General features: G+C 37.1%; 3 protein-coding genes across 4 annotated transcripts; 2 read left to right on the top strand and 1 right to left on the bottom strand.

Moving 5' to 3' along the window:
* The first annotated feature begins 1,495 nt into the window (after positions 1-1,495).
* LOC306883303 (beta-crystallin A1-like) lies at positions 1,496-3,671 on the top strand. The gene is made up of 6 exons (XM_079438471.1): positions 1,496-1,606; positions 1,950-2,032; positions 2,226-2,344; positions 2,456-2,597; positions 2,928-3,070; positions 3,157-3,671. Exons 2-6 carry the CDS (start codon positions 1,958-1,960, stop codon positions 3,302-3,304), a joined length of 627 nt encoding a protein of 208 aa, XP_079294597.1. The 5' UTR covers positions 1,496-1,606; positions 1,950-1,957; the 3' UTR covers positions 3,305-3,671.
* Positions 3,672-4,982: 1,311 nt separating this feature from the next.
* Positions 4,983-11,659, bottom strand: LOC306883697 (uncharacterized protein). Its single transcript, XM_079439106.1, has 5 exons — positions 11,324-11,659; positions 9,919-10,006; positions 8,687-9,834; positions 6,323-7,727; positions 4,983-5,703 (listed from the first exon to the last, which is right to left on the bottom strand). Exons 2-5 carry the CDS (start codon positions 10,004-10,006, stop codon positions 5,348-5,350), a joined length of 2,997 nt encoding a protein of 998 aa, XP_079295232.1. The 5' UTR covers positions 11,324-11,659; the 3' UTR covers positions 4,983-5,347.
* Positions 11,660-11,892: 233 nt separating this feature from the next.
* On the top strand, positions 11,893-24,057 carry LOC306883696 (transmembrane protein 33-like). 2 transcript variants are annotated; one of them, XM_079439104.1, is made up of 8 exons: positions 11,893-12,033; positions 12,726-12,799; positions 12,908-13,002; positions 13,571-13,758; positions 13,869-13,936; positions 14,027-14,160; positions 22,486-22,569; positions 22,795-24,057. In XM_079439104.1, exons 2-8 carry the CDS (start codon positions 12,752-12,754, stop codon positions 22,922-22,924), a joined length of 747 nt encoding a protein of 248 aa, XP_079295230.1. In that variant the 5' UTR covers positions 11,893-12,033; positions 12,726-12,751; the 3' UTR covers positions 22,925-24,057. The 2 variants fall into 2 exon arrangements, with proteins under 2 accessions (XP_079295230.1, XP_079295231.1); XM_079439105.1 differs by having other exon boundaries at positions 11,900-12,033; positions 12,732-12,799; positions 22,795-24,056.
* Positions 24,058-24,550: the final 493 nt, after the last annotated feature.

Raw genomic sequence — 24,550 nt, 5'->3', positions numbered from 1 at the left:
TGTTCAGTGAGTGTGTGTCCGTACCCAGGGTTCACTCTGAGAGTGTTTGTGTCTGACTGTGCTCTCAGCTCTTATACCCTGGCGCTGAGTCTGTGAGGATTACACTGAAACAATGAAACATGCCGTGTTCAGCATACTCACAGAAAAGAAGCCCCTCATCATCAGCACAGAGTGAGAAAGAGAATATGTGAGAGAGAAAATTAATTCAGTAACTGAGTTCCAACTTCAAACTTCACCACACAAACTTGGACGTTTGAGCCTAAAACATAAACAAAATGGAGGACAACAGACTATTTTTATGAGAGTGAAATTGAACTAATAACTGAAGGTCACCATATATCACATTACCAATTATATAACAGTGGTTTACATGATCTTTATATTTTCAGTACATTTTGGGCTAAGGATCTATCACACATGTAGTACTGGGGGACCACAAATAAAACAAAATAATAAAGTAAAATAAAAGTCTTATCCTATATACATACACAAAATATGGTTGTTCGACAAATCATTATATAAATAAATGAGAGTAAACAATAATTAATAATATTTCTATTCTATTTAGTCTATAGCACACATGCACATACAAATTATTATTATTATTATTACTTTATTTTTATTTTATTGTGGTTTATTTTTATTTATGTGTATTTTATTCACATCTTATTTTGTATTATCTGTGTGTTGTTGTTGTTTTCTCTGTGCACTGGAAGCTGTGACACTAAAACAAATTCCTTGTATGTGCAAACATACTTGGCAATAAAGCTCTTTCTGATTCTGATAATTAAACAATCAAATATAAATACACGATAAATGCATAAAAACATTGCGCAACAGAAAATGACAGTGAACAATCATCTGCTAATTTAACATGAAAATTAAGTGAACGTTCCCCAGGGTTCAGCCATGTTTTGGGTGTATATTTATAAAGTAAAGTAAGATTTTCCTTCTGGTATTTTACAGCATTCAAGGCAAGAGTGGATGTTTTTAAAATAATTTAGAAGAAACTAAATGTTGAGGTGATTTGGGTTCAGCAGATACATATATTAATATTTGTACATATTGATCCAACTATTGATGTCCCAGAAAATAGTTGTAAAACATTGAGGGGGCTTATTCAGGCTAGTCAACATAGGTTGATTTAATGACACATTGTAACGATCTTTGGTCTCCCCATGTTACATCCCTGCAGCTAAAATGGTAACTTGCACGAAAACTAAACTTTTCTCACTGCACCCACAGCAGCTCAAACCCACACTCAGCTGGAGCAAGTTCACTCACATAATCCTAGTGTTTTACGCTCATTGTGAGCAGGAGTGCTGACCTGCGCGATTATACTGGGACCAAACCCTTTGTGTGCCCTGCTTTCACCCAAAACACTGCACTGCACTTGCCAGTGAATGGGCTCACAACAGCCATGTGGCACTTCTATAGTATGTGCTGAGCTGGCGACCCTGTGGTCTGTCCCGCGCGCCCATCAGAACGCACTTGACGCGCACGGCACGCGGCGGCCGGTATAAAACCGAAGCGCCAGGTTCTCTCAAAGCTCCACGCGAAACCGGCGTTAAGGCGCGTGCCACATTCGAGCTCAGTGACTAAAACGGTAAGAGCCCAAATTACATCTCACGGAGCTCACGGCACAATTATAAATTTAGTATGGTCTAGCTACTTTACAAACATCTTCTCAGTATGGCCACATTATGCGAATGGTTTTGATTTATTTAAATCTAACAATTGTGTTTACATTTTATTACTAAAATATTAATAAATAAACGAATTAATCTAATGCATCGACTATTGTATGTTTTAAGTAACTTTTTAAATTTACTTATAATACATTGTTTTGTTCATTACTAACATGAGTGTTATTTATGTGACTTCATTTTAGAGTTTGCATCTAATATCAGTGGTATTTATTATGTTCTTTTTTAAAATATTTTTTTTAGATATAAAGATGTATAGGTTCACTCGATCTTCCATGATGCAGCCCATGATTAACTATGGCATGGGAATGGCTCCTTTCTTCAAGGTAAACTGCCATTAGCACACACACTTCTAGTCCCTTTTGAAATACCCAGGACTTTAATATAAAAACTGTTATTATACTAATGCATCTAATAGATCAATAGACAATGGTATGAGGAATTTTTGCATGTATGCTATAGGAAAACACTTTAAAAAAAATCACACCACAAACATAACCTTTGTGCTTTTTTCTGCAGGTGACTGTGTTTGAGCAGGAACACTTCCAGGGAAAATGTCAGGAGTTCACCTCAGAATGCTGCAACATCCAGGAGTGTGGCTTCGACAACATCCGTTCTATTCGCGTTGAGAGTGGCGCGTGAGTTACAGCGCTTGTTAACTGAATGTGTGCCCTCATACAGTATACACAAGGGAGTTTTCATCTAACTGTGGATGCCCATGTTTGACTGGATGTTCTCTCTTTCAATAGCTGGGTGGGTTATGAGCACCATGACTTCCAGGGACAGCAGTTCATCCTGGAGCGAGGAGAGTATCCTCACTGGGATGCCTACAGTGGAAACCTGTCATACCACGTGGAGAGACTCATGTCTTTTAGACCTGTCTACTGCGCTGTGAGTTATTCACTCCCTTTCTTAAACTAGAAATCTTAAAGGCATATAGTATTTTGTGCTGGCTAATATGTAATATTTATTCAACAAGTGAAAGTGTCCATAACAGGATTAATTGAAATAAAGCAAGTTGCATTGGACTGGTCATGTGATCTCAACATGGCAGCCTCAATAATTCAACTAGTTGAGATTGGCTATATTGCTTTGTGTAAGCATACTGTATGTATTCAGGTAAAGAGACATTTTTAATAGTTTAAGTCAACAACAACAGCACTGATATAATCACTTGAATATGTGGAGATGTGGGGTCAATCTCTCTCGGTCTCCCCTCAGTCTCACCAGAGCAGTCGCATGACCATTTTCGAGAGGGAGAACTTCCTGGGCCGCTGTGTGGAGCTGTGTGATGACTACCCCTCTCTGCAGGCCATGGGATGGTGTGGTCCTGAAGTGGGCTCCATGCATGTACAATGTGGCGCGTGAGTCTCTTCTCTGTATTTTCCCATTATTTCTTTCATTTCAACACGGAAATACCTGATCCTCATTTCTCCATCTCTGTGTGTAGTTTTGTGTGTTACGAGTTCCCAGGATACAGGGGAAGGCAGTACATCATGGAGTGTGAGAGGCACAGCGGAGACTATCAGCACTGGAGAAACTGGGGTTCCCACAGCCAGACCCCTCAGATCCAGTCCATCCGCAGAATCCAGCACTAAGAGCTCAGGCTCACCGGGGGACACTACACCGATCACCCTGCCGCCCGACAAACACACTTTACACATACACGCGCTCACACTGTTTTTCCTAACGAGTGTCTTTTTATTGCTAGGAACACACACATCTACACGGCACACATACCACCATGTTTTACACGAGGGTGCCAATCACATTTCTGACTATGACTAATGTCTGGAGCCAAACAACACCCTCCGGAGGTGCTCAACACAACCAATGCAAACCAAAGCTAAGTTAGGCCATATCCCTGGAGGGGGACTGGCTGAGAGCAGCTCAGGTGTAATGTGTAAGAGGAGGACAAAACATCAGAGACGAATAAATGCTTAATAAATAAACTTTGTTCACTTCAGTGACTCAGTTCTGTGCAATTATTGTGTGTGAGGATGTGAGTTACACAAAGTACATTCATTTCATTATAACCAATCCATTACATCTTAAAAATGGACACATTACTAGAGTAGACATATAGTTTAATATATTACACATTTTTCTTAAATTCTTAGTGAATCACTGCTGATGCTTCTAATTAAAGCAAATCTGATAAGTTTCCCCTAGTAAAAAAAGTAATATGTTTAAAATGCATTTATTTCATTCTCAGTTCAAATCTATTAACATATTTACTGACATATCGCTTGAATTTGAGACTTATATAAAAATTATAATTAAACTTTACTTGGAGTACTGCTTGTGCACAATGCACATTTCATAATATTAAGCCCAAAATGCTTTGTTTTAATGTCAGAAATGAGTTGTTCCAATTTATCAGACTTTAAGTATACCAGTTTAATATTAAAAGTACAATTGCAAGGTACTTTTATTAAGTGCATAAATATGTAAATGTGTTTGTAGTATACTTGGCATGAAATAAATGTATTTCAAATACATTTTAGTATATTTATGTTTCATTAGGGTCTTTTACATTCATGTTTATATTTTTGCACTTTTTGTGTGGTTATTGAGAAAGGACAGTCAATAATAATGGATAAGCTGTAAATCTGTTGATTCAGCTTTACAGAAAATTATGAATTTGAATTAATAATTTTAAATTTAATTAATTTTAAATCCTTATGCCTTACAGTTACATTTAACAGATTAGAGCTGGGCGATAATATAATTTACAATTTCCATCAATACATGCCATCAAGCAGTTCAGATTTGCTATATAGTATATTCACATTTAGCAACAATATAAACAACCATGCAGCTGCAATGTGCTATATATATTCCTTTATGTGAGTGTACAGGATGTACTTATATAGCCAACTTTTAATATATAACTGTGCGATAATATAGTTTACTAACAAATAATTATTTTTACACCAAGTTCTTTTGCTATAAATGTCTAGGTTCTGTACAATGTTTAGTTTGTTAGCATTAAGATATAAGTCTTTTTTATGGTTTATTTTCTAATACAGTTTTAAAATCCAAAATTGTATGTTAACATCGCTTAATCCACTGTGAAGTAATACTAACAAAGATTAATAAATGGTGTAAAAGACACTGCTCATTATTAGTGCATTTTAGTTTATGCATGAACTTATTTTAGCAAACGAGACCTTGTTGTAAAATGTTACCAATGACTATTTTGTATTATTAAGTTTTTCCGGCCCCTCTTTGAACATGTAGAAACCCGTATTTGAACACAAGAACAACCAAGGTTGGATCCATGTCTTTTATTTCTGAACATGGCTACAAAATACAGCAAATGACAAGAAAACTCTGCATGCATTAATAGCAGTCTCAATCATTATAAGGCACGGTTGTGACACAAACTAAACTTTAACATTCAGAACTCAAACCTATAAAAATTTCTGATGCCTGAAACTGAAGCCACCAAAGTCGAAAGAGCAAATACTGCCAAGTGTCACATTGTGTGAACTATGTATCGAATTATACACAGCGAAAAGGTACCATGTTCTAAGTCTCTGATCATTTGAAATAGTGTTTCAAATATGCACCAACACACATTTATTCAGAACTCTGAAGCTAAACAGTAGTAAACAGAAACAGAAATTGCTACAAGCTTAATTAGACCCTAAACTTATCACATCGATCTCATCGTCTTCATCACTGTCCTCTGTGCTGAGCACAATATCTGCAGTGATTGGCAGCACAGAGAAGGACTCAGACAATGAACTAGAGACCTCCACAACATCAACATCCTCATCCTCTTCTGAAATGGCTATTGACCCTTGAGGGTTTCCGAGTTTCTCAAGAGGTGTGGTGGGGTCTTGTGCATGTGAGACAAAAGACTTGTCTGTCGTGTTTTTAAACAAGATGCCTTCTGTGCTGCATCTTTGCAAAGGAGAATCATTGAGAGAGTCAGCAGTCTCAGAACTGCCGTCCTCCATCAGTCTCTCTCCATTTGACATGCTGCAACCTGTGAATAAATAATTATTACAAGAGGGAAGTATTAATAAAAGCTGATTATTATAATATTAATATAAATGATCAGTTTGTTAAATTTATACCATCTTGTCTAAATAAAAAATCAATCATTTAAAATGTCAGGGCTGTTACAGATAACTAAAATTAAAACTATAACAAATATTTTTTGTTAATCAAAAATATAGCTGAAATAGAATACAATATAAATACTAGATGAAAAACTTAAGCACAAACAAAATGTTGTTTTGGCAACCATGTGAAATAATAAAATTGAAATAAAATTAAAGAGACAAAAAAGGACAAAGGAACATAGCAAAATTAATAAACTAAAATTAAATAGAAAATATGAAAAAATGTAATTCAAAATTATATACTATAACTGTACATAAACAAATAAATAACACTGCTGCAAGTTAATTTAGGCATGGAAAGCATTATAATATACAATAACAAAAATCTAGATTCATTTTGTGATTTTGCCAAAGATTATTTGTTTTATGTGAACACTAGATGGCAGCAAAGGTAAATGCAAACTAGAGGAAATGACCATTAACAATTAAATATCAAAAACTCTTATATTGGCAGAGGACTGAATTATTTTGAGCTCTCACCATTAGTTGATGGCAGATTCTGCTGAAGAAAAATGTTCTTTTGGTTGCCAGCCTCTTTTACTCTCCCACTTCTTTCCTTATCATTTTGGTTTATTCTGCATTTATTCTGCCCTTCAACCCTGATTCTAGCATTCTTCTCTTTATTCTCAGTCATTTTCACCTTAGATGCACGCACGCACGTTTTTGTCAGCCTCTCCTTTCCTTTCTGTTTTTTCACAATCCACATTCTGTTGTTGTTTCCCTTGTGCTCTTCCTCTCTCTTCTGGTGATTTTCCAAGATCTTTTTCATTAACTCAAAAGCAGAAAGAGCTGGACGAGACCCAGTGGATTTATTCTTTGTGGCTGATAGGTTGGGTTGTGAACCCCCTGTACTGCACTGCACCTTTAACGTACTTCCTTCTACAAGAGTCTCGGTTGTGTCTTTTTTAGCATGTCCCACTTGTTTCTCTTTTACAAGACTGGACATTTTGTGAGCATGCAGCTCTGAGGATTTTGACCGATCCGAAGTCTTTGTTGTTTGTGTGACACACTTCATGTTTTGGCCACTAGCCGTTTTTATGACTTCGCTTAATGCACTTGCAACGCTGCAGCTCGAGTCAGCTGTGCTGCCGGTGCACTTTTCTTCTCTAAGCAGCCTGCTAGTTTTTTTCTTTCTCTTTCTCTCCTTTGGTAGAGAAGTGTCTACCTTCGTCTTCTCTATTTGGCCTTTTTTTCTTTTTCTCTTCCGTTTGGCTGGGAGCTCATCTATCCTAGGCAGTTCTTCAAAAACATCCAGCTTCCTCTTCCTGCTCTGGCTCCTGGTCATCCTGCCAGATTTGGGCTTCTGTTCACTTTGCTGTCCTGTTGATTCCATTTTCACACCTGACACCTGCCAAAAACATGATGGTTTCTGGGGTCTACGAGCAGACGATAGTTGTGGTGCATTTGTGTGGACTGTGTAACTCTGTCCACAGGTCTGGGTTCCATCTGTTATGTTGGGCACCATCCCATCTTGGATGTCTGAATCGCATACACCAACGTGTTGCTCAAACGTTCTCAGAAAACTATCAAGTATGTCAGTCAGCTCACCTTCAGACTGTGGTTGGATTATACCCAGATCCGTGTGTTTAACTGAGGACTGTGTTCTTGTATGATCCATTTTGGAATCTACAGTTATTCCATTTTGATTGCTGGGCATAAATGGGAGCTGCGCAATGACGTCATCTATAAGCCAATCCATTGGCTGAGTGAGGCTGGTCTGATTGGCTGCTGGGAGAGCTGCGGTATGCAACATGGATGGAACTGGAGGGTTCAAGGTTTCCTGATCAGGTGGTGAAATTCCACTGAAATTTTGAGAAACATCTGGTTTGGGCAAGGGACGTTTGCGTGGGCGACCTCTTCGCCCTCTTTGAGGTGGAGCTGTATCCTACAGAAAAAGAGACAAGTGTTTTAATTGAGAGAACATTAGAGTAACTGCTTTGTTAATTTATAATCTGAAGGGGTCATATCATACATTCATATTTTTATATTTAATATACTTTTATTTTAAAAGTTTTGGGGTCAATAAGATTTTATTATGTTTCTAAAGAAGTCTCATATGCTCATCAAGGCAGCATTTGTTAAAAAAAACTATAGGAAAAATAGTAATATTGTGAAATATTATTACAATTTAAAATAACTTTTTTTTTTTTTTTAATATACGTATTTTATTACTGTGATGTCAAAGCTGAATTTTCAGCAGCCATTACTCTAGTCTTCAGTGTCACATGATTCTTCAGAAATAATTTTAATATGCTTATTTGGTGCTTACTTAACATTTCTGATTATCAATGCTGAAAACAGTTGTGCAGTTTAATATTTTTGGGGAAACCGTAAACACTGTTTTTCATGAATCTTTGATGAATACAAAGTTCAAAAGAAGAGCATTTATTAAAACATTTTGTAACATTATAATTGTCATTTTTGTTAAATATAATGCATTCTTAGTGGGCTTGTTGACACCAAATGTATGAATGGTAGTATATTTTTGATGTTTAAAATATTTATTTGACATATAAGTGTCATGCATCATTGCATTCATCGGTCTGATACATTGCAGAAGATCAGAATGAGACAATCTGAAAAAAAAGAGAAGTCTCCTTGAACAGACCTTTTGTTTCTGAGAGGATGTTTTGAGTATTTCAAGTTACAGTATGTTTTCATGTATTCATTAAGAAGATGCTTTTATCCAAAGCAACACTTCTTCCTCAAAAGACCAAGGAAAATTAGATTGCTTATGATATGACCCATTTAAATCATTCATTCAAACAGAAATGAATAAAAATAGAAGATTTTTGTTATTTTTAAGTCATACCTCCTCATCTGAAGATGTCGTGAGACACCTACCTGACACACTGGTTCTACGAATCTGCCTCTGCTTCCTGTCTGTCTCTGCCTGGGTCTCCCCCTTGATCTGCCTCTCTCTCCTTCCTCTTTCATCACTCCTCTGCCTTGTCGTCTCTGTTTAAGCTTCTCTTGATTCTTGAACATTTGTCTGGTGTCTAGCATCCTGCCCACCCTACCCCCACCTTGCCCCATCCAGGCCGACCTCGCCACTCTTCCGCACCTATTCATATTTTGCTCTCTTTTACAAATTCTCAATCCTTCTCCCTTCAAAGCAAATCCTCCGCGAGCCCCCGCCCTACGCACCCTCGTCACCCTTCCCTCAGTTTTGACGTCCCCTCTCTGACTCTGCTCCCTTTGCCCTGCACCCTGCGTGATGTTGGTGTCAAGAAAGTAATTGATAAAACCTGGGATGTTGTTCTCAAACCGTGCAAATGCTTCTAAAACACACTCCTCACCCTCTGAAACGCCACCCAATGCTGGCTGGCCCTCTCTGGCCAATGGCTCAACATTTGTACTATGAGAAGGGTAAGGGTGAGGTGGCATAGGGGTTGGAGGCTGTTGGTATAAAGCTGAAGGAGGACATACGTAGACCTGGGGCAAGCAGGCCGGTCCACTCGCTGTGGGAAACATTGCACTTTCAGGGACCACATCCATGACTTGAAAGGAAGGCATATTCTCTGGATTACCCTGGATGTTTTGAAGTGTAGCCAGGGTGATGTCAGAGCAATCGGTGTACGTGCAGAGCCCCTGATTGGTCCTCCATGAGGACGTCCCGATCAGATTAACACTTTCAATGGTCTCTTTGGGGTTTTGACATTCAGAAGGAACAGCCTCGGTTTGATACTCTCTCTCCGCCACCTCTTTCATGCACTCCGTCTGTGTGTTTCGCTCAGTTACCGGCCTCTTTGATACTTGCTGAGGTATGTCAATGCCGAGTTTGCAGGCTGCTGATAGGACATCCTCTTTGTCCTCATTCAACTGACCGGAGTACAGCAGACTGACCAGACTGAGCAACGTACAGGCTTCCACGGCTTGGACTTCAATCAGTCTCCTCTGTCCGTTCCGGGGTGATGGCATGGCTGACAGAGCCCCACAGAGCCAAGGACTGAAGGCAGACAACACACAGCTGTGCACCGGCACAGACACACCTGGACAGGGTGGAGAAATACAGTAAACGTAATAAAAGATGGAAAAAAATGATTAATGTGAAGATGATGTACTTTATGTCAAACCTTGAGTCTGCAGCACAATGTCACAGAACTCTGCCCTGCTCTGCTGTTTTTGCAGCTCTTTCACAAGAAGAGTCTCGAACGTCAACATCTGAAGACATACACAGACACAAATGCAAAGAATTGTAAAATATGCAAGCTGTAAAATATTGAATGATGTAGCGTCTCCATGCAGCTGTGCAGGACTAGACACCTGTTTAGGGTCGGGACCGTGCACGCTGTTCACATAGGAGTCGTGAGATGTGCAAACAGTTGTTAACATGATTTACTTGTGATGGACTCGCATGGAAATTATAAACAGATAAATATCTAATTGTGTTTAACCCTTGTGCATCAATAAAAAAAAGTTACACTTAGGTCCATAGTGGACAAAAATGTCCATGTCAAAAAAACGGTCATAAAAATTGGAAGCTTGGGAGCAGAGACTTAAGTGTGGTCTCATTTTAAAGAAGACCCATGGCAGATTATTGTTGAAGTAAAAAAAAAGTTTAAAAAGTGAAACAAAAAAAAATGTTATACAGATTTAAGTTTATGAAAATGATTTATGAATAATATTTTATGAATATTTTATATATGAAACATGTTGAACTCTAAACCTGCTAGAAAATCAAAGCCATAAATCTAAACAAGTTGTGTTCCAAATTTGAGGTTGATATCTCAAAAAATTTGCTTTCAGTAAAATTCTGTTTGGGCGCAGTACCAAATTTTCCCCATTAGATGCCAGAAAAACTCTGCTGCTGCACACAGTGCTTGGATTTGTGATTTACAGTAGAGTTTCTCTCTCTCAATTTTTACAAGAACACACAATTTTTTTTGTAATGACACACATACAAACCACACTCTGACATCCATACCAACACACCCACACAATTATAACTACATTATCCAACTGGCTCTATAATATGCAGAAGCAGAAAACAGGAATAAAGCAAGTATTTGCATTATAGACCCTTTATAGACTATGCCTGAAAAAATGGCACCATCTGGTAAAAAAAATAATTTTGAAGCCTTGCCAACAGAATGAAAGCCTATTAAAAAAAATTGCATCATTTTACAGTTAAACGGCACTGCGATTAAAAATAGCAGTTTTAATGGGTTTCAATGGGGACATTTTTGTCCAAAAGGTCCTGAGTGTAACAATTTTGTGTACCTAGTGTAAAATAGATTTATTAAAGGAAATGAGGATGAAATATTAAAATTCCAATAAAAATAAACACCTGAGCCAAAATGTATGCAGTTGGCATTAACACAGGCACATTTATAACAAAAAACAAAACTGAAATGGACAAATATGTCCATAAGGTCGAACAAGTGTTAAGCGACTACAAACAGCTCCAATCTTGATATTTAAAGCAGCCCAGCTGCCAACAGTCAAAACAGTCTTAGCGAATAAAAACTAACTTCTGACCTTTTGTCGTTATGACATGAGAAAATGCAACAACGACTGTCGCTTATCCAATTTTGTCTCTCCTGTTTGTGTCGAGATCGCTGGATTTAAAGAAGGGTCGCACGTGCATCACTACAAACTCGTGGAGCTCTGCAGGTTTGCGCAAATGACCGCGCCGAACTGACTCTAACATCTCCAGAGTGGCTCTGGCTTTCTTGCTCGCACTTCATTTATTTATCTATTTTATTTTAACTTTAAATTTTTTTTAAAAATTGCGTCTGCGTGATAGTGGGAGAGTGGCAAAACTGCATTTTTAAATTTCATAAAGAAAATGTAAGTGGCTCTTCAACGTGTTCTGAGTGGTTGTTTGGGTGGGTGATCATAGTGGTAGTGGTAACAAAGAGAACTCTAATCATCATTATTTAATATTTATCTATTTTCCTATGGAGTTTATTTGAAATAGTGTTAAAACATATATTTAAAATGAAGAAACAGAAAAACACACACACGCAACTAACACCTAATTGACAACCAATATCGCAAAATAATTTAGCAAATCACGTGGGCCTAAAACATCGCGAGATTTCGGTAATCCACAGAGGTCGCGAGGTCGACTCAGCTGACCAACCTCTCGTGCGTGATTCCGGAGTGAAGCGTATGCGACCCGAGCGGTGAAAATAAAGCCGAATTTTACCTTCTCACAAAACCTGATAATCAACAACATATCGCAGGTATTGATATGTGAAATGTGAAATTTGGTAATGTATTTACGTGCATAAGTTGCAGCTATTTCAGGGCTGTCAGTGGTTGTAGTCAGTGAAGAGTTAGCTTGTCGGCTACATTGTTAGCTCCTCTGACTAATGAAGTGTTCTAGATTTTTCCGACATATTTCAACTGAAATTAATAGGCTACTTTATAACTACATGATGGACCATTCGTCTGCATTTATTTAAGTATTTGAAAAATCATATTTACAATATTTACTAATCTGTATTTTTTTGCCGGTTGATTTTTTTTTTTTTAGTTGTCATGACTAGTCAGTCAGCTTTTACATTGACAAGTGTAGTTCTGCTTTGGGTGGACATCATGAATGTATCTCCTACCGATTTGTAATAGTGCCTTGGTGATAAAAAAAAAATAAAAAAAAATTTTTGTTAACAAACTGTAAGAAAGCTTCATGTTTGAATATGCATAATCAAAAAGCATTGAGCTAGTTATAGCTAATGTGCTCATATTTTGCCCACACCTGGCAAACTACACAAAGACTAACTGCTTAAGAACTGTTTCAGGATTTAGAAAGGTTAACTCAAGTCACTTTGTCCTTTTCTTTGTTCCTAGAGTTAATAAGCAACCTGGGTACATGAATGTGTGGTTTATTTTCTGAAGTTCTGCGTGCAAGCTTATTATGTTAATTTCTCTCAAGAAATAGAGCCTTGTAATATCTGAAAGATGGCAGACACAGAGCAAAGGAGTCCACCTCCTCAGTTAGGCCCTGTGGTAAGTTACTATACAATGACCTGATATACATATTGTAATTGCTTTTTATTCCAGAATGTTCTTATATTCATTATAACCTGGACTCTTGATCATATTAATGTATTGCAGCAATTCCTCTTGAGTAATAAGTTGGAAACGGCTATGTGGCTGTCACGGCTATTCACTGTCTACTGCTCCATCATGTTCATTCTGCCACTGCTTGGGTAAGTCATGTTCTTTACAAGGCACTTTCACAAGCTTTTTTTTACCATCCTCTTTTGTTCAAAAACTGGGTGCAACTTTTCTGTTGAGGATCAAATTGACCCACATTGATTTCCATTTGCCAAAAATCGGGACTATGACAAAACCTCTATTGACTGTCAGAGACTGGGGAAAAAAGTCTTTGATGTGCAACCCAACTAGATTAAAAAGTTAATTTTTAAAGTGAATTTTCTTTGGGTGATTCAGAAGACAAGTTTTAATTTAGAATATTTCTTAAGTTCTTCTGTATTTCATATTTGAACACACAATTTGTACAGCCTTTCCAAAACACATCTCTATATTGAACCTTTGGATGCACATTCTTGACCTTATATGAGAAAGTCGCACATTTGAAGAGGAAATAACAGTATTACAAGCAATTTGAAAATTGAGTGGGCATTAACAATATTGTACTTTGTGGCATCACATTAGTAAAATAAGGACTATTTAGTGGATTAAGGACACATCCACACTTATAAATGTCTTTTTAAGTCAATGATTGGAAGATGAATAATTTTTTTCTCTGTCCAGGCCTCATTCAGCTACTAACTTCTATCAGAGGGCATTGTTGGCAAACGCCTTGACCAGCGCTCTGCGTTTGCACCAGAGACTTCCTCACTTTCAGCTGAGTAGAGCCTTCCTGGCCCAGGCCTTACAGGAGGACAGCTGCCACTATCTCCTCTACTCCCTCATCCTAGTCAACTCCTACCCAATCACAAGTATCCTATCTCAAAGACCCCTTCTTTTGAAAATATCTTTGGGGAAATATCTGTTTTTCTTGTGTTACAGCATAATTTAGTCTTTCTTTATCCTTGACTTTTGTTCTTAGTGAGCATTTTTCCAGTGTTCCTCTTCTCACTTCTTCATGCCACCACCTACACTAAAAAAGTCCTTGATGTAAGTCTCTGCCCTTTTCATTTATATTGCTGATATGTGTATTTGTCATAATTCCATCCTGAGTTTTGTGTCTGTTTCATCTGTTCTCAGGCCATTGGTCCAAACAGCCTTATGTTTGTGAGGAACTTTTTGAACAAGCTCACAGCCAATCAGCAGAACATCTTAAAGTTTATCGCTTGCAATGAGATCTTCTTGATGCCAGCCACAGTCTTTATGCTCTTCAGGTAAGGCCTGATGTTCAGCTGTTTTGTCTGGTGTTGCGTTAGTTTTCCGCCCTTTAAATCCTGACATATGAAATAACAGTCAGAAAATATTTATTTATTGCCAAACACCATAGTTGTTTGGAGTTTGCTTGGTGAGCTCATCAATAATGATAACATACATTAAATACAAAAGTACGTACACATACATAAATCCAACTATGTCCTATCAATTATAAGGAGTGAAATGCAGATGCATAGATACCAGAGGAATTAAGAGCATGGACATTCCTACAATAAGTTGTTCAGAAAACGTGTAGACTTAGTTTTAATTGCTCTAAGGCGTCTGCCTGAAAGAAGAGGCGTACAGAGGTGTCTGGCTGGATGGATGTAAGGGGTCTTTCAGGATTGTTAAACCTTTTTTCCAAACCATACTGTAAGTGAGAAAGTCAGCACACTTTCAATAACAGCTCTATAAAAATTGAGCATACTGACTTTAGATACACCAACCTTTTTAAGCTGTTTTAAGAAAAAAAAGCCTTTGATTGGATTTTTTCACAATGCCTCTTAGGTTGTCGTCCCACTTTAATGTTGCAGAGATGGTAGTCCCGAGAAACTTAAAACATTGAACATTTTCAATGTCCTGACAATTAATAGTCAATGGTGAGACAGCATTTTTCCTCCATCGGAAATTAAACACCATTTCCTTTGCTTTTAGGACATTCAACTTCAGATTATGAGTACAACTCCATTCAAACAGTGTAGAAACCTCCCTTCTATAGTCCGATTCGTTATTATTTGTTATTAAACCAATCAATGTAGTGTCATCTGCAAACTTAAAAATTTGCACTGATTTACAAATTTGAGTTTGCAGATGACACTACATTGATTGGTTTAATAACAAATAATAATGAATCTGACTAAATATATAAATTTTAAAAGAAAAAATTTATAGAAAAATCAATAAAATAAAATGTGTATAATTTTGTCGTGTGAAAGCCTCCTTGTGTGATGACCGAAGAGTGTAAAGACCATCGACTCTACCGTGTGACTCCACCAGGCTGGGACACCGGCAAAGGATATAACTATCACTTTTTATTTTTCTCCTTTTCTACTACTTGTTTCACTTCTGTTTCAGTTTTTATAACCATTTCTTACTATGTGTAAGTAAGTTGTTGTTTTTAGCATGTGTTTTTGGCAGTGTTATTTTTTAGGATTACTTATAAACTATACTGTCGTGATTTGTATTTATCTATTTTAATTTTAGTTAATGTCTGAATTTATTAAGTTTCAGTTTTATTTAATTTGAGTTATTTTAATACTCCAACAAACTAAATGGAAATTAAATTATATATATGCAGTACCCTCCAAAAGTATTGGAACAGTAAGGCCAATTCCTTTATTTTAGCTGTAGACTGAAAACATTTGGGTTTGACAACAAAAGATGAATATGAGATGAGAGATTAACATTTCATCTTTTATTTACAGGTATTTTCACCTGCATCTGATACACAACTTGGCACCTTTTGTTTGAACCCACCCATTTTTTATGTTACCAGATTAAAGTAAAAAAAACTTTGTTGCATATCCTTTGCTTTCAATAACTGCATCAAGCCTGTGATCCATTGACATCACCAAACTTTTGCATTCTTCTTTTGTGATGCTTTTTCAGGCTTTCACCACAGCCTCTTTCAGTTTTGGGGGTTACTCCCTTCAGTCTCTTCTTTAGCAGGTAAAATGCATACTCTACAGGGTTTAAGTGTGGAGATTGACTTGGCCAGTCTAAAACCTTCCACTTCTTGCCCCTGATGAACTCCTTTGTTGTTTTGGCACTATGTTTTGGGTCATTATCTTGCTGCATGATGAAGGATCTCCTAATCAGTTTGGTTGCATCTTTCTGTAAATTGTCAGACAATATATTTCTGTAGACTTCTGAGTTAATTTTGCTGCTGCCATCATGTTACATCATTAATGAAGATTAATGAGCATGTCCCAGAAGAAGCGATGAAAGCCCAAGCCATTACATTACTTGTGTAATGTGTACTATAATGTAAATGTACACTGTGTTTCAGATGAGCTTGTATGTTTGGGATCATGAGCAGATAATTTCTTTCTCCAAACTTAAGCCTTTCCATCACTTTGGTCCATAAAATCAGTCCATAAAACCTTGTCCCAGAATGTTTGAGGCTCGTCTCTTATTCTTCTTGCTAATGAGTGGTTTGCATCTTCTGGTGTAGCCTCTGTACTTTTGTTCATGAAGTCTTCTGCGAACAGTAGATTGTGATACCTTCACTCCTGCCCTCTGGAGGTTGTTGCTGATGTCACTAACAGTTGTTTTAGGGTCTTTCTTTACAGCTGTCACAATGTTTCTGTCATCAACTGCAGATGTTTTCCTTGAGCTACCCGTTTGAGGTGTGTTACTTAGTACACCAGTGGTTTCTTTCTTCCTCAGGAGATTCCAAATGGTTGTACTTGCTATTGCCAGTGTTTGTGCAATGGTTTGATTGCTTTTTTTATCTTCTCTCAGCTTCACAATTGCTTGTTTTTCACCCATAGACACCTCTCTGGTTTTCATGTTGGTTACACGTCTAACTATAAATGCAGTCTGCACGGATCTGAAACTGAGCGCAGACATTCAGTGCTATTTATTGTTTGAATAATCAATTAATAGGACACACCAGGGCAACAAAACACACCTGTCAGTCACATGTTCCAATACTTTTGGTAACATGAAAAACGGGTGGGTTCAAACAAAAGGTGCTATCTTCTAAGTTGTGTATCGGATCCAGATGAAAATACCTGTAAATAAAAGCTGAAATGTTAATCTCTCATCTCATATTCATCTTTTGATGTCAAACCCAAATGTTTACAGTCTACAGCAAAAATAAAGGAATTGGCCTTACTGTTCCAATACTTTTGGAGGGTACTGTGTACACAGTGGTGTGAAAAAGTGTTGGTCCCCTTTCTGATTTTTTTTTTTTTTTTTTTTTTTTTGCATGTTTGTCACACTTTAATGTTTCAGATCAGCAAACAAATTTAAATATTAATCAAAGATAACACAAGTAAACACAACATTCAGTTTTTGAATTATGAAGGGAAAACAAAATCCAAACCCACATGGCCCTGTGTGAAAAAGTGCTTGCCCCCTAAACCTAATAACTGGTTGGGCCACCCTTAGCAGCAACAACTGCAATCAAGCGTTTGCGATAACTTTCAATGAGTCTGTTACAGCGCTGTGGAGGAATTTTGGCCCACTCATCTTGGCAGAATTGTTGTAATTCAGCCACATTGGAGGGTTTTCGAGCATGAACCTCCTTTTTAAGGTCATGCCACAGCATCTCAATAGGATTCAGGCCAGGACTTTGACTAGGCCACTCCAAAGTCTTCATTTTGTTTTTCTTTAGCCATTCAGAGGTGGATTTGCTGGTGTGTTTTGGATCATTGTCCTGCTGCAGAACCCAAGTTCGCTTCAGCTTGAGGTCACGAACAGATGGTCGGACATTGTCCTTCAGGATTTTTTGGTAGACAGCTGAATTCATGGTTCCATTTATCACAAGTCTTCCAGGTCCTGAAGCAGCAAAACAGCCCCAGACCATCACACTACCACCACCATATCTTACTGCTGCTATGATGTTCTTTTTCTGAAATGCTGTGTTACTTTTACGCCAGATGTAATGGGACACACACCTTCCAAAAAGTTCAACTTTTGTCTCGTCAGTCCACAGAATATTTTCCCAAAAGTCTTGGGGATCATCAAGATGTTTTCTGGCAAAACTGAGATGAGCCTTTGTTCTTTATGCTCAACAGCGGTTTTCGTCTTGGAACTCTGCCATGCAGACCATTTTTGCCCAGTCTCCTTCTTATGGTGGAGTCATGAACACTGACCTTAACTGAGGCAAGTGAGGCCTGCAGTTCTTTAGATGTTGTTGTGGGGTCTTTTGTGACCTCTTGGATGAGTCGTCGCTGCGCTCTTGGGGTAATTTTGGTCGGCCGGCCACTCCTGGGAAGGTTCACCACTGTTCCATGTTTTCGTCATTTGTGGATAATGGCTCTCACTGTGGTTCACTGGAGTCCCAAAGCTTTAGAAATGGCTTTATAACCTTTTCCAGACTGATAGATCTCAAGCATTTTGTGTTCCCTTCATAAAAAAAACCCCTTCATTTAAAAACTGCATGTTGTGTTTACTTATCTTTGATTTATCTTTAAATTTGTTTGACCTGAAACATTAAAGTGTGACAAACACGCAATAAAAAAAAAAATCAGGAAGGGGGCCAACACTTTTTCACATATATATATATATTAGTTGTTGTTTTTTTTGGTGTTTGGCTTAGTGTTATTTTAGAATCATTTATTATACTCTTATACCTTTTGTTCGTTAATATTTTGAATTGTTTTTAGCTTTTTTTTTTTTTAAATGTTAAGTTTTGAAATTTTGTTGTATGCATTTGTCATTTTTATTTAGTTTCTTTACTTTTAAAATGTGTATAGGTAGTATTTATAAAGTTTTAGTTTTGGATAGGGATGTGCATCAGTGATCGAGTACTCGATTACTCGGCCGTGACAGCGATGATAGATCATGAAAACGATGATCGTGAAAATAAATTGATTGATTGGTTATAGCAGCACTTATAACTTAGCTTGCAACAGCATGGGGTTCAAAGTATAGACGTGAGAAGAGAGAGAAGCTTGGCTTTGAAGTCACATAGTGATGTCTGGGTTAGCTATACACATCTGATTAATCTAATAGGATTGCGTTGGGATGTTAACATGTATTTACATGCAGCTGAATGCGCTGCATATTACCAGTATTTAGTTTCATGCTTAAATGCAATGCCCGATATTGACTGAGTTATTAGAGACGGTCATATTGCTTTTAGAGGTTTCTTTAAAAAAAAAATACAGATCCAATAATAATGCAACGTTGATGTTTTTACTTCGTATGGCTTCGAAAACATGCAGGCAATTTTAGGAATCACTTGATAATGTAGATGAAAATATAGCACAAATCTGCCATAAACATTAATGACATAAATATTATAATGAGAACTTTATAGAATGTGAAATCTATAGTAAATCCTGTCCTTGCCTGTGTTTCAGCGCGCTGTTTAAAGCGCATCACGGCGGGAGCTTTCTCTCTCTCGCTATAGCGCATAATTTAAAGTTCACTGGCATATGCATCCTTTTGTGTAGATACAAGTTGTAATGTTACGTTTGTTATGTATCTAAGTTATCTGATTAATATCATAGGAAGTGTCATAGAACGCGTTTCAGTTTATTGATGCATGAAGTCAGCTTCACCTCAGGCAACCTTCACCTTTTTTAGATGCTTCTTTTTTAATAACATTGCTCTATCATAATCATAATCTAACATCTAATCATCTGTTCATGTATTCATAGACTTGTTTTCATGTCATATTTTTATTTTTAACATTCATTTTCATAACAGCCTTCAGATATTTTCATTATCACCATTACGGCCATGCCCCGCCCCCCCGCACACGCCCTGCCCCTCCGATTACTCGATTAATCGTTGTTTAAACCTATCGATGATCGAAATAAGAAATTGCCAAAAATGACATTATTATTGATGCTGATGACAGCAAGTCCACTGAGACACTCTTGGGCTATGGAAGACCTCAAGTAGGTTTTAATCAGCTTGAGCTTTGAAAAGCTCCTATCTGCAGCTCAAAAGTTTCAAAAGACATTTAGTGCACTTTTTGGTGAATTAAAAGCAAGCAGTAATGTAACTGAAATTAAAACATTACAGAAGCTTAATTTATTTTAAAGAAAATAAAGTAAAATTAAATAAGCACAGTGTTCCACGTTCCACAGTGTCAGTGTTGCTAGTTAAGATGTTCTAAAAAAATGCTATTTCAAAATACTGCATAAACATCATGGGCTAATACACAGTGATTAACTTGTGATTCACATAAATGGCAAAACTATTTTAACTGCGTGCGCCATGCATAACTAATGCATTATGATGATGTATTATAATTACGTCATGACACAGAAAGTGTTTAAATTGGTCCAACGTGACATGTTGTCAAATCTTATGATTTTTCGTTTGTGAATTTTAATTTTATTCTAACATTATTTTAATCAGTTTGATCAGTACTAAAATTGTTAACGGTCAGTAATCATTTTGTAATCGAGGTGTCAGTAATCATTTTTCTTAATATATGGGTGTAGGAGCGCACAATGCTCACAAGAGGACACTCTTCTGAGGGAAAAAAATCAATAAAAGCAGTTAAATCTTCTGTTTATTCTGTTTATATGACCAAAAAAAGATGACTTTCTTTTCCTTTCTCTTTGGAGTGTTACAAGCTGTTTGTGCATAGATAAGATCCCTGAAGTTGCAAAGACTAAAGTCTCAAACCCAAAGAGATATTCCCCCGGTTTCAAAGACAAGGTTTAAGCGTAATCCTAGATTAAAATGTAAATCTGAGCTGTTTCAAATGAAAGCAACTAGCACTGACTGATCTTAAAATATATCAGTGCCTTTGTTTTGTCTCAAGATTCACATTATGTGAATCACGTTATGGTTTTTTTCTAAGTACATTAAAAATTTCTTAAATGTCCTAATTGAACTATGGCCTAATCCTGCCTTAGTCTAAACCCTGTCTGTGAAACCAGGCCCTAATTTATAAAAGTTAAGACTCTGCCACGCCCTCCTAAAACGGCTCATTCAAACACACCCCCACATGTCTACGTCACGGTGTGGGAAGATTTGCATAACACCGCCCAAACGTATACGGACAGAAAGAAGGCGTAACTTTTATTCTCGCTGTAGTTTTGTTGTTGTTGCCGCTGCCATGTTGTGGAGATGCTGTGTTTCGTTGTGAAAGCGAAAGTACTTTGTTTGGCCATCCAAATGAAGCACACAACTAGAAATCAGTGGTTAAGTCATATTTACTACACAGTTTCAGAACAGTGCAACGCAAATATACGAGTGTGTGCAGGGCATTTTACAGAGGACTATTTCCTGATCCTGAGAGAGAGTAGCCTACAATGTGAACACTATGAATCACTGTGAACAGCAATTCCAACATCGCAAGGACAGTCTGGTGCTTCTGACTCACAGCCTGTAAATACGTTTCGATATTTAAAGAATTTGCTACTGACTATTCAAACGCGAGTTTTGAGCAGTGTAGCGTAGTGCTTGTTTGGCGTTTCTACGATCACAAATGCAGACATGGTGTTATGTTTGCGCGGCGCAACGCAGTAATTATGTCCTCTCTGAATGCAGCAAATGCCTTGTTTATAGCGGGTTTTATTTTTTTTAGTCTCTAGCCGGGACCATAGACTGTAAAAAGGCCGGGACACAGCATCACAACATGGGAAGGGGCATAACATTTCCGTCACACGTTTGAGGTATTCGGCCAATCACAACGCACCGGATAGCTGGCCAATCAGAGCACACCTCGCTTCTCAGAACGAAGAGCTTTGTAAAAATCGATGCATTTCATAAAGACAGAGCATAGAGGAGCAACAATAATGTACAGTATGTGGAAAGTGTTTTTTGAACCTCGAACCACGTAAACATTGCATTACACTAAAAGCACAAAATAACATTATTTTTAGCAACATCATATGACCCCCTTTAGCAGTCCAAAACACGTTAAATAAAGCATGCGCATTGGATTCGTCTGAAAAAAGAAAGTCATATACAGCTCGGATGGCTTGAGGGTGAGTAAATAACAGGCTAATTTTCATTTTTGGGTGAACTAGCCCTTTAATGAGATGATATTTAAATGCTTAGTTTTCTGATCAAAGCTCTGTAGTTTTTATTGTTGGGTCAAAACATATAATGCAATGCAATCCAATACAATGGTGATTGCAAGATGGACAAATAAACTTTCCTCAGAAGCCTTATTTATCATATTAGATACTCACATTTTAACACGATTTTTAAAAAAAAATATAAGATGGATAAAATTATCTGTGAACAGTCAGATAAACCTAAAATGTTTCAGTCCGGTAAGTGTTCTTGAAATAATAGTAACACCATAAGTTATACAAAACAAAAGTTATTCTTACGTTTACTTTATAAAAATCATTAAAGATTTCACAGCAAAACAGCATTCGTACCACAACCTGAAAGGAGACATGTTTAGGTAGTTTGATCATTTTTAGTTGCTAAAAAGTATAATCGGATTGTGCAGGGTTTTTCAGCAAAGCTTTAATAATTTGGTGCTAGAAACGTATGTATCAAATATGATACAGTAGGCTTTATTGGGTTAAAAAGTAGTGGTTTGTTGCTGATGAAAAAAAAAAAAAAAAGCATGATTAAAGCCATGCCGTGTTTCTTGTAATAAGATTGAATGATGTCTGGTTTGTGATTCACAGTGGGCAGGGCAGCTTGCTTCAGCCATTCATCTACTACAGGTTTCTCACTCTGCGCTACACCTCAAGACGCAACCCATACTGCCGGTAAGAATCTTGCATCTTGTGTACACACTGACTAGTGTTAGATGTACACATGCACACTTTTACCCAAAATATGGGGTAATGCATGCTGTTGTCAATTCCATGAAAAAGTAATAATTAAAGCCAGTTAGAAGCTCAGTAGTATTTAAATGTATAATAAATATAGTATAAAAGTGTCCTGAGCCCAGTATAAGTGTTATTGTGATTTTTGTGTTTTTGTTCTGTCAGGACTCTGTTCACGGAGCTGAGGATTTTACTAGAGCATTTTGTGATGAAGCCCAGCTGCCCAGCCTTCTTCAGGCGGATGTGCCTCAACAGCATTGCCTTCATTAGCCGCCTTGCTCCCACTGGTGTCTAACTAACATACACATTCTACTACATACAGTTCTTAGATTGGGACAGTTTCAAGATTGACTTACAAACAAGATGGCCAAGTCTGATCACTCAGAGATGGATGTCCTCCTCTGCACTGAGGCGTTTGCTATGTTTGGAGAGACTATAAATCTGACAGACTACATCCAAAAAACAAAACCGCAAGAAGATGCATCTCTGTGCACAGTCGTCTGATAAGGGGTACAACTGTTTTCAGTTCATTAGAGCTTTTATATTCATATTGATTTTCAGGGGGTAGAGAGGAGCTCTTGAGATGTTTAATCTTAACTGTTAAGGTAAATAGATATAGCTCTTAATAGCTTGTCTTTCTAATGAAATCACATTTCAGCGGTCATTAGCCTTGTCTGTGTTTTTAGTTTGATTCCATTTTTATATGTTCTTGCTAAGTTTTTTTTATTGTACTGGATTACATTGAAAATCTTCATGTACCTTGCCCTGAGCCTTTCCCAATAGTTGACAATGGTCTGAATGCCATTTGGGTTCAGGAAGTTTCAGATGTTACTTGAGGATGCCTTTTTCATGTGAACAGATGATTGAGGTGTTGTCAAATATTCTGTGATTCATCTATTGCATAGAGCCCTATACTCAACTGTTTTTTGTTGGGGCAAGTTGTAACTGCATTTGAGAATTTGTCAATTATTTGCTTGTTCAAGGCATGTTGTCGCTATTATATTTATTGCCTCTGTTTATAGCTATGGTCTATGTAGATGAATAAAATCAAATGATATTAAGTTGTAACTACCAAATGTTGTTTAATTTCAGATTTTAAAGTTTTTGCTGAGCAACGTAATTTGATCAGTGAGTAATAAAGCTGGTATGTAGCACTAATTTAAAATACCTCTGATAATGTAAAAGATTGTACAAGGATTTTTCTGCCATACCTTAAAAATGACTGTTCTGGCAAAATAGTTGTTTTCAGTTCATTTGAGCTATATAAAATATACAATTGTGTGCCACTATTATATATTTTGTTCAATTTTCACATTAAGATAGTTAATAAGCAGGGATCGAAATGCATGAAAGGTGTTAGGGCGAGTTTCCACTGGGATAGTGGATCAACCACCCATTAAACAGGTTCACAGAACCGCTTGAAATTTGAAGACATTTGTGGTTGCTGGTGAAGCTGTTATATATCCTGTTCATAATATTGCATAAACACGCTGTAACTGACTATATATTTAGCAAAAGATTGCCACCTACACAATTTGCTCAAGTTTTAATTATGTAGTATCTAAAAGCAACAACACTGAAGGACTTGTGGTCATGGTGTATTCAAAGTCAAACCATAACATTTTTGCATTCACATTTGTGCCAATAGCACAAGATATTTTACATTAGTGACTTTACCATCTATTTCTTTTGTAAAGTATAAGATTTCAAATTTAGTTATGCCCTAAGCACTGCTTAAGTTCAATAAATAATTGCCAGGATAAGTAACTTTTCTAATGTACTGTTTAAATAAATCCAAGTTTGATTTGTAAAATCTATTGCACCTAACAATGCCTTTTAACCATAAGACAGCCTTTTACAAAATTTGTATACTAAGTTACTCATCTAAAGGACTGTTCAGAAGCAGAATTAGTACACTAGT

Source organism: Barbus barbus, assembly GCF_936440315.1.
Source record: "Barbus barbus genome assembly, chromosome: 17".
Lineage (NCBI taxonomy): Eukaryota > Metazoa > Chordata > Actinopteri > Cypriniformes > Cyprinidae > Barbus > Barbus barbus.
This window is presented reverse-complemented; position numbering and strand designations above follow the sequence as displayed.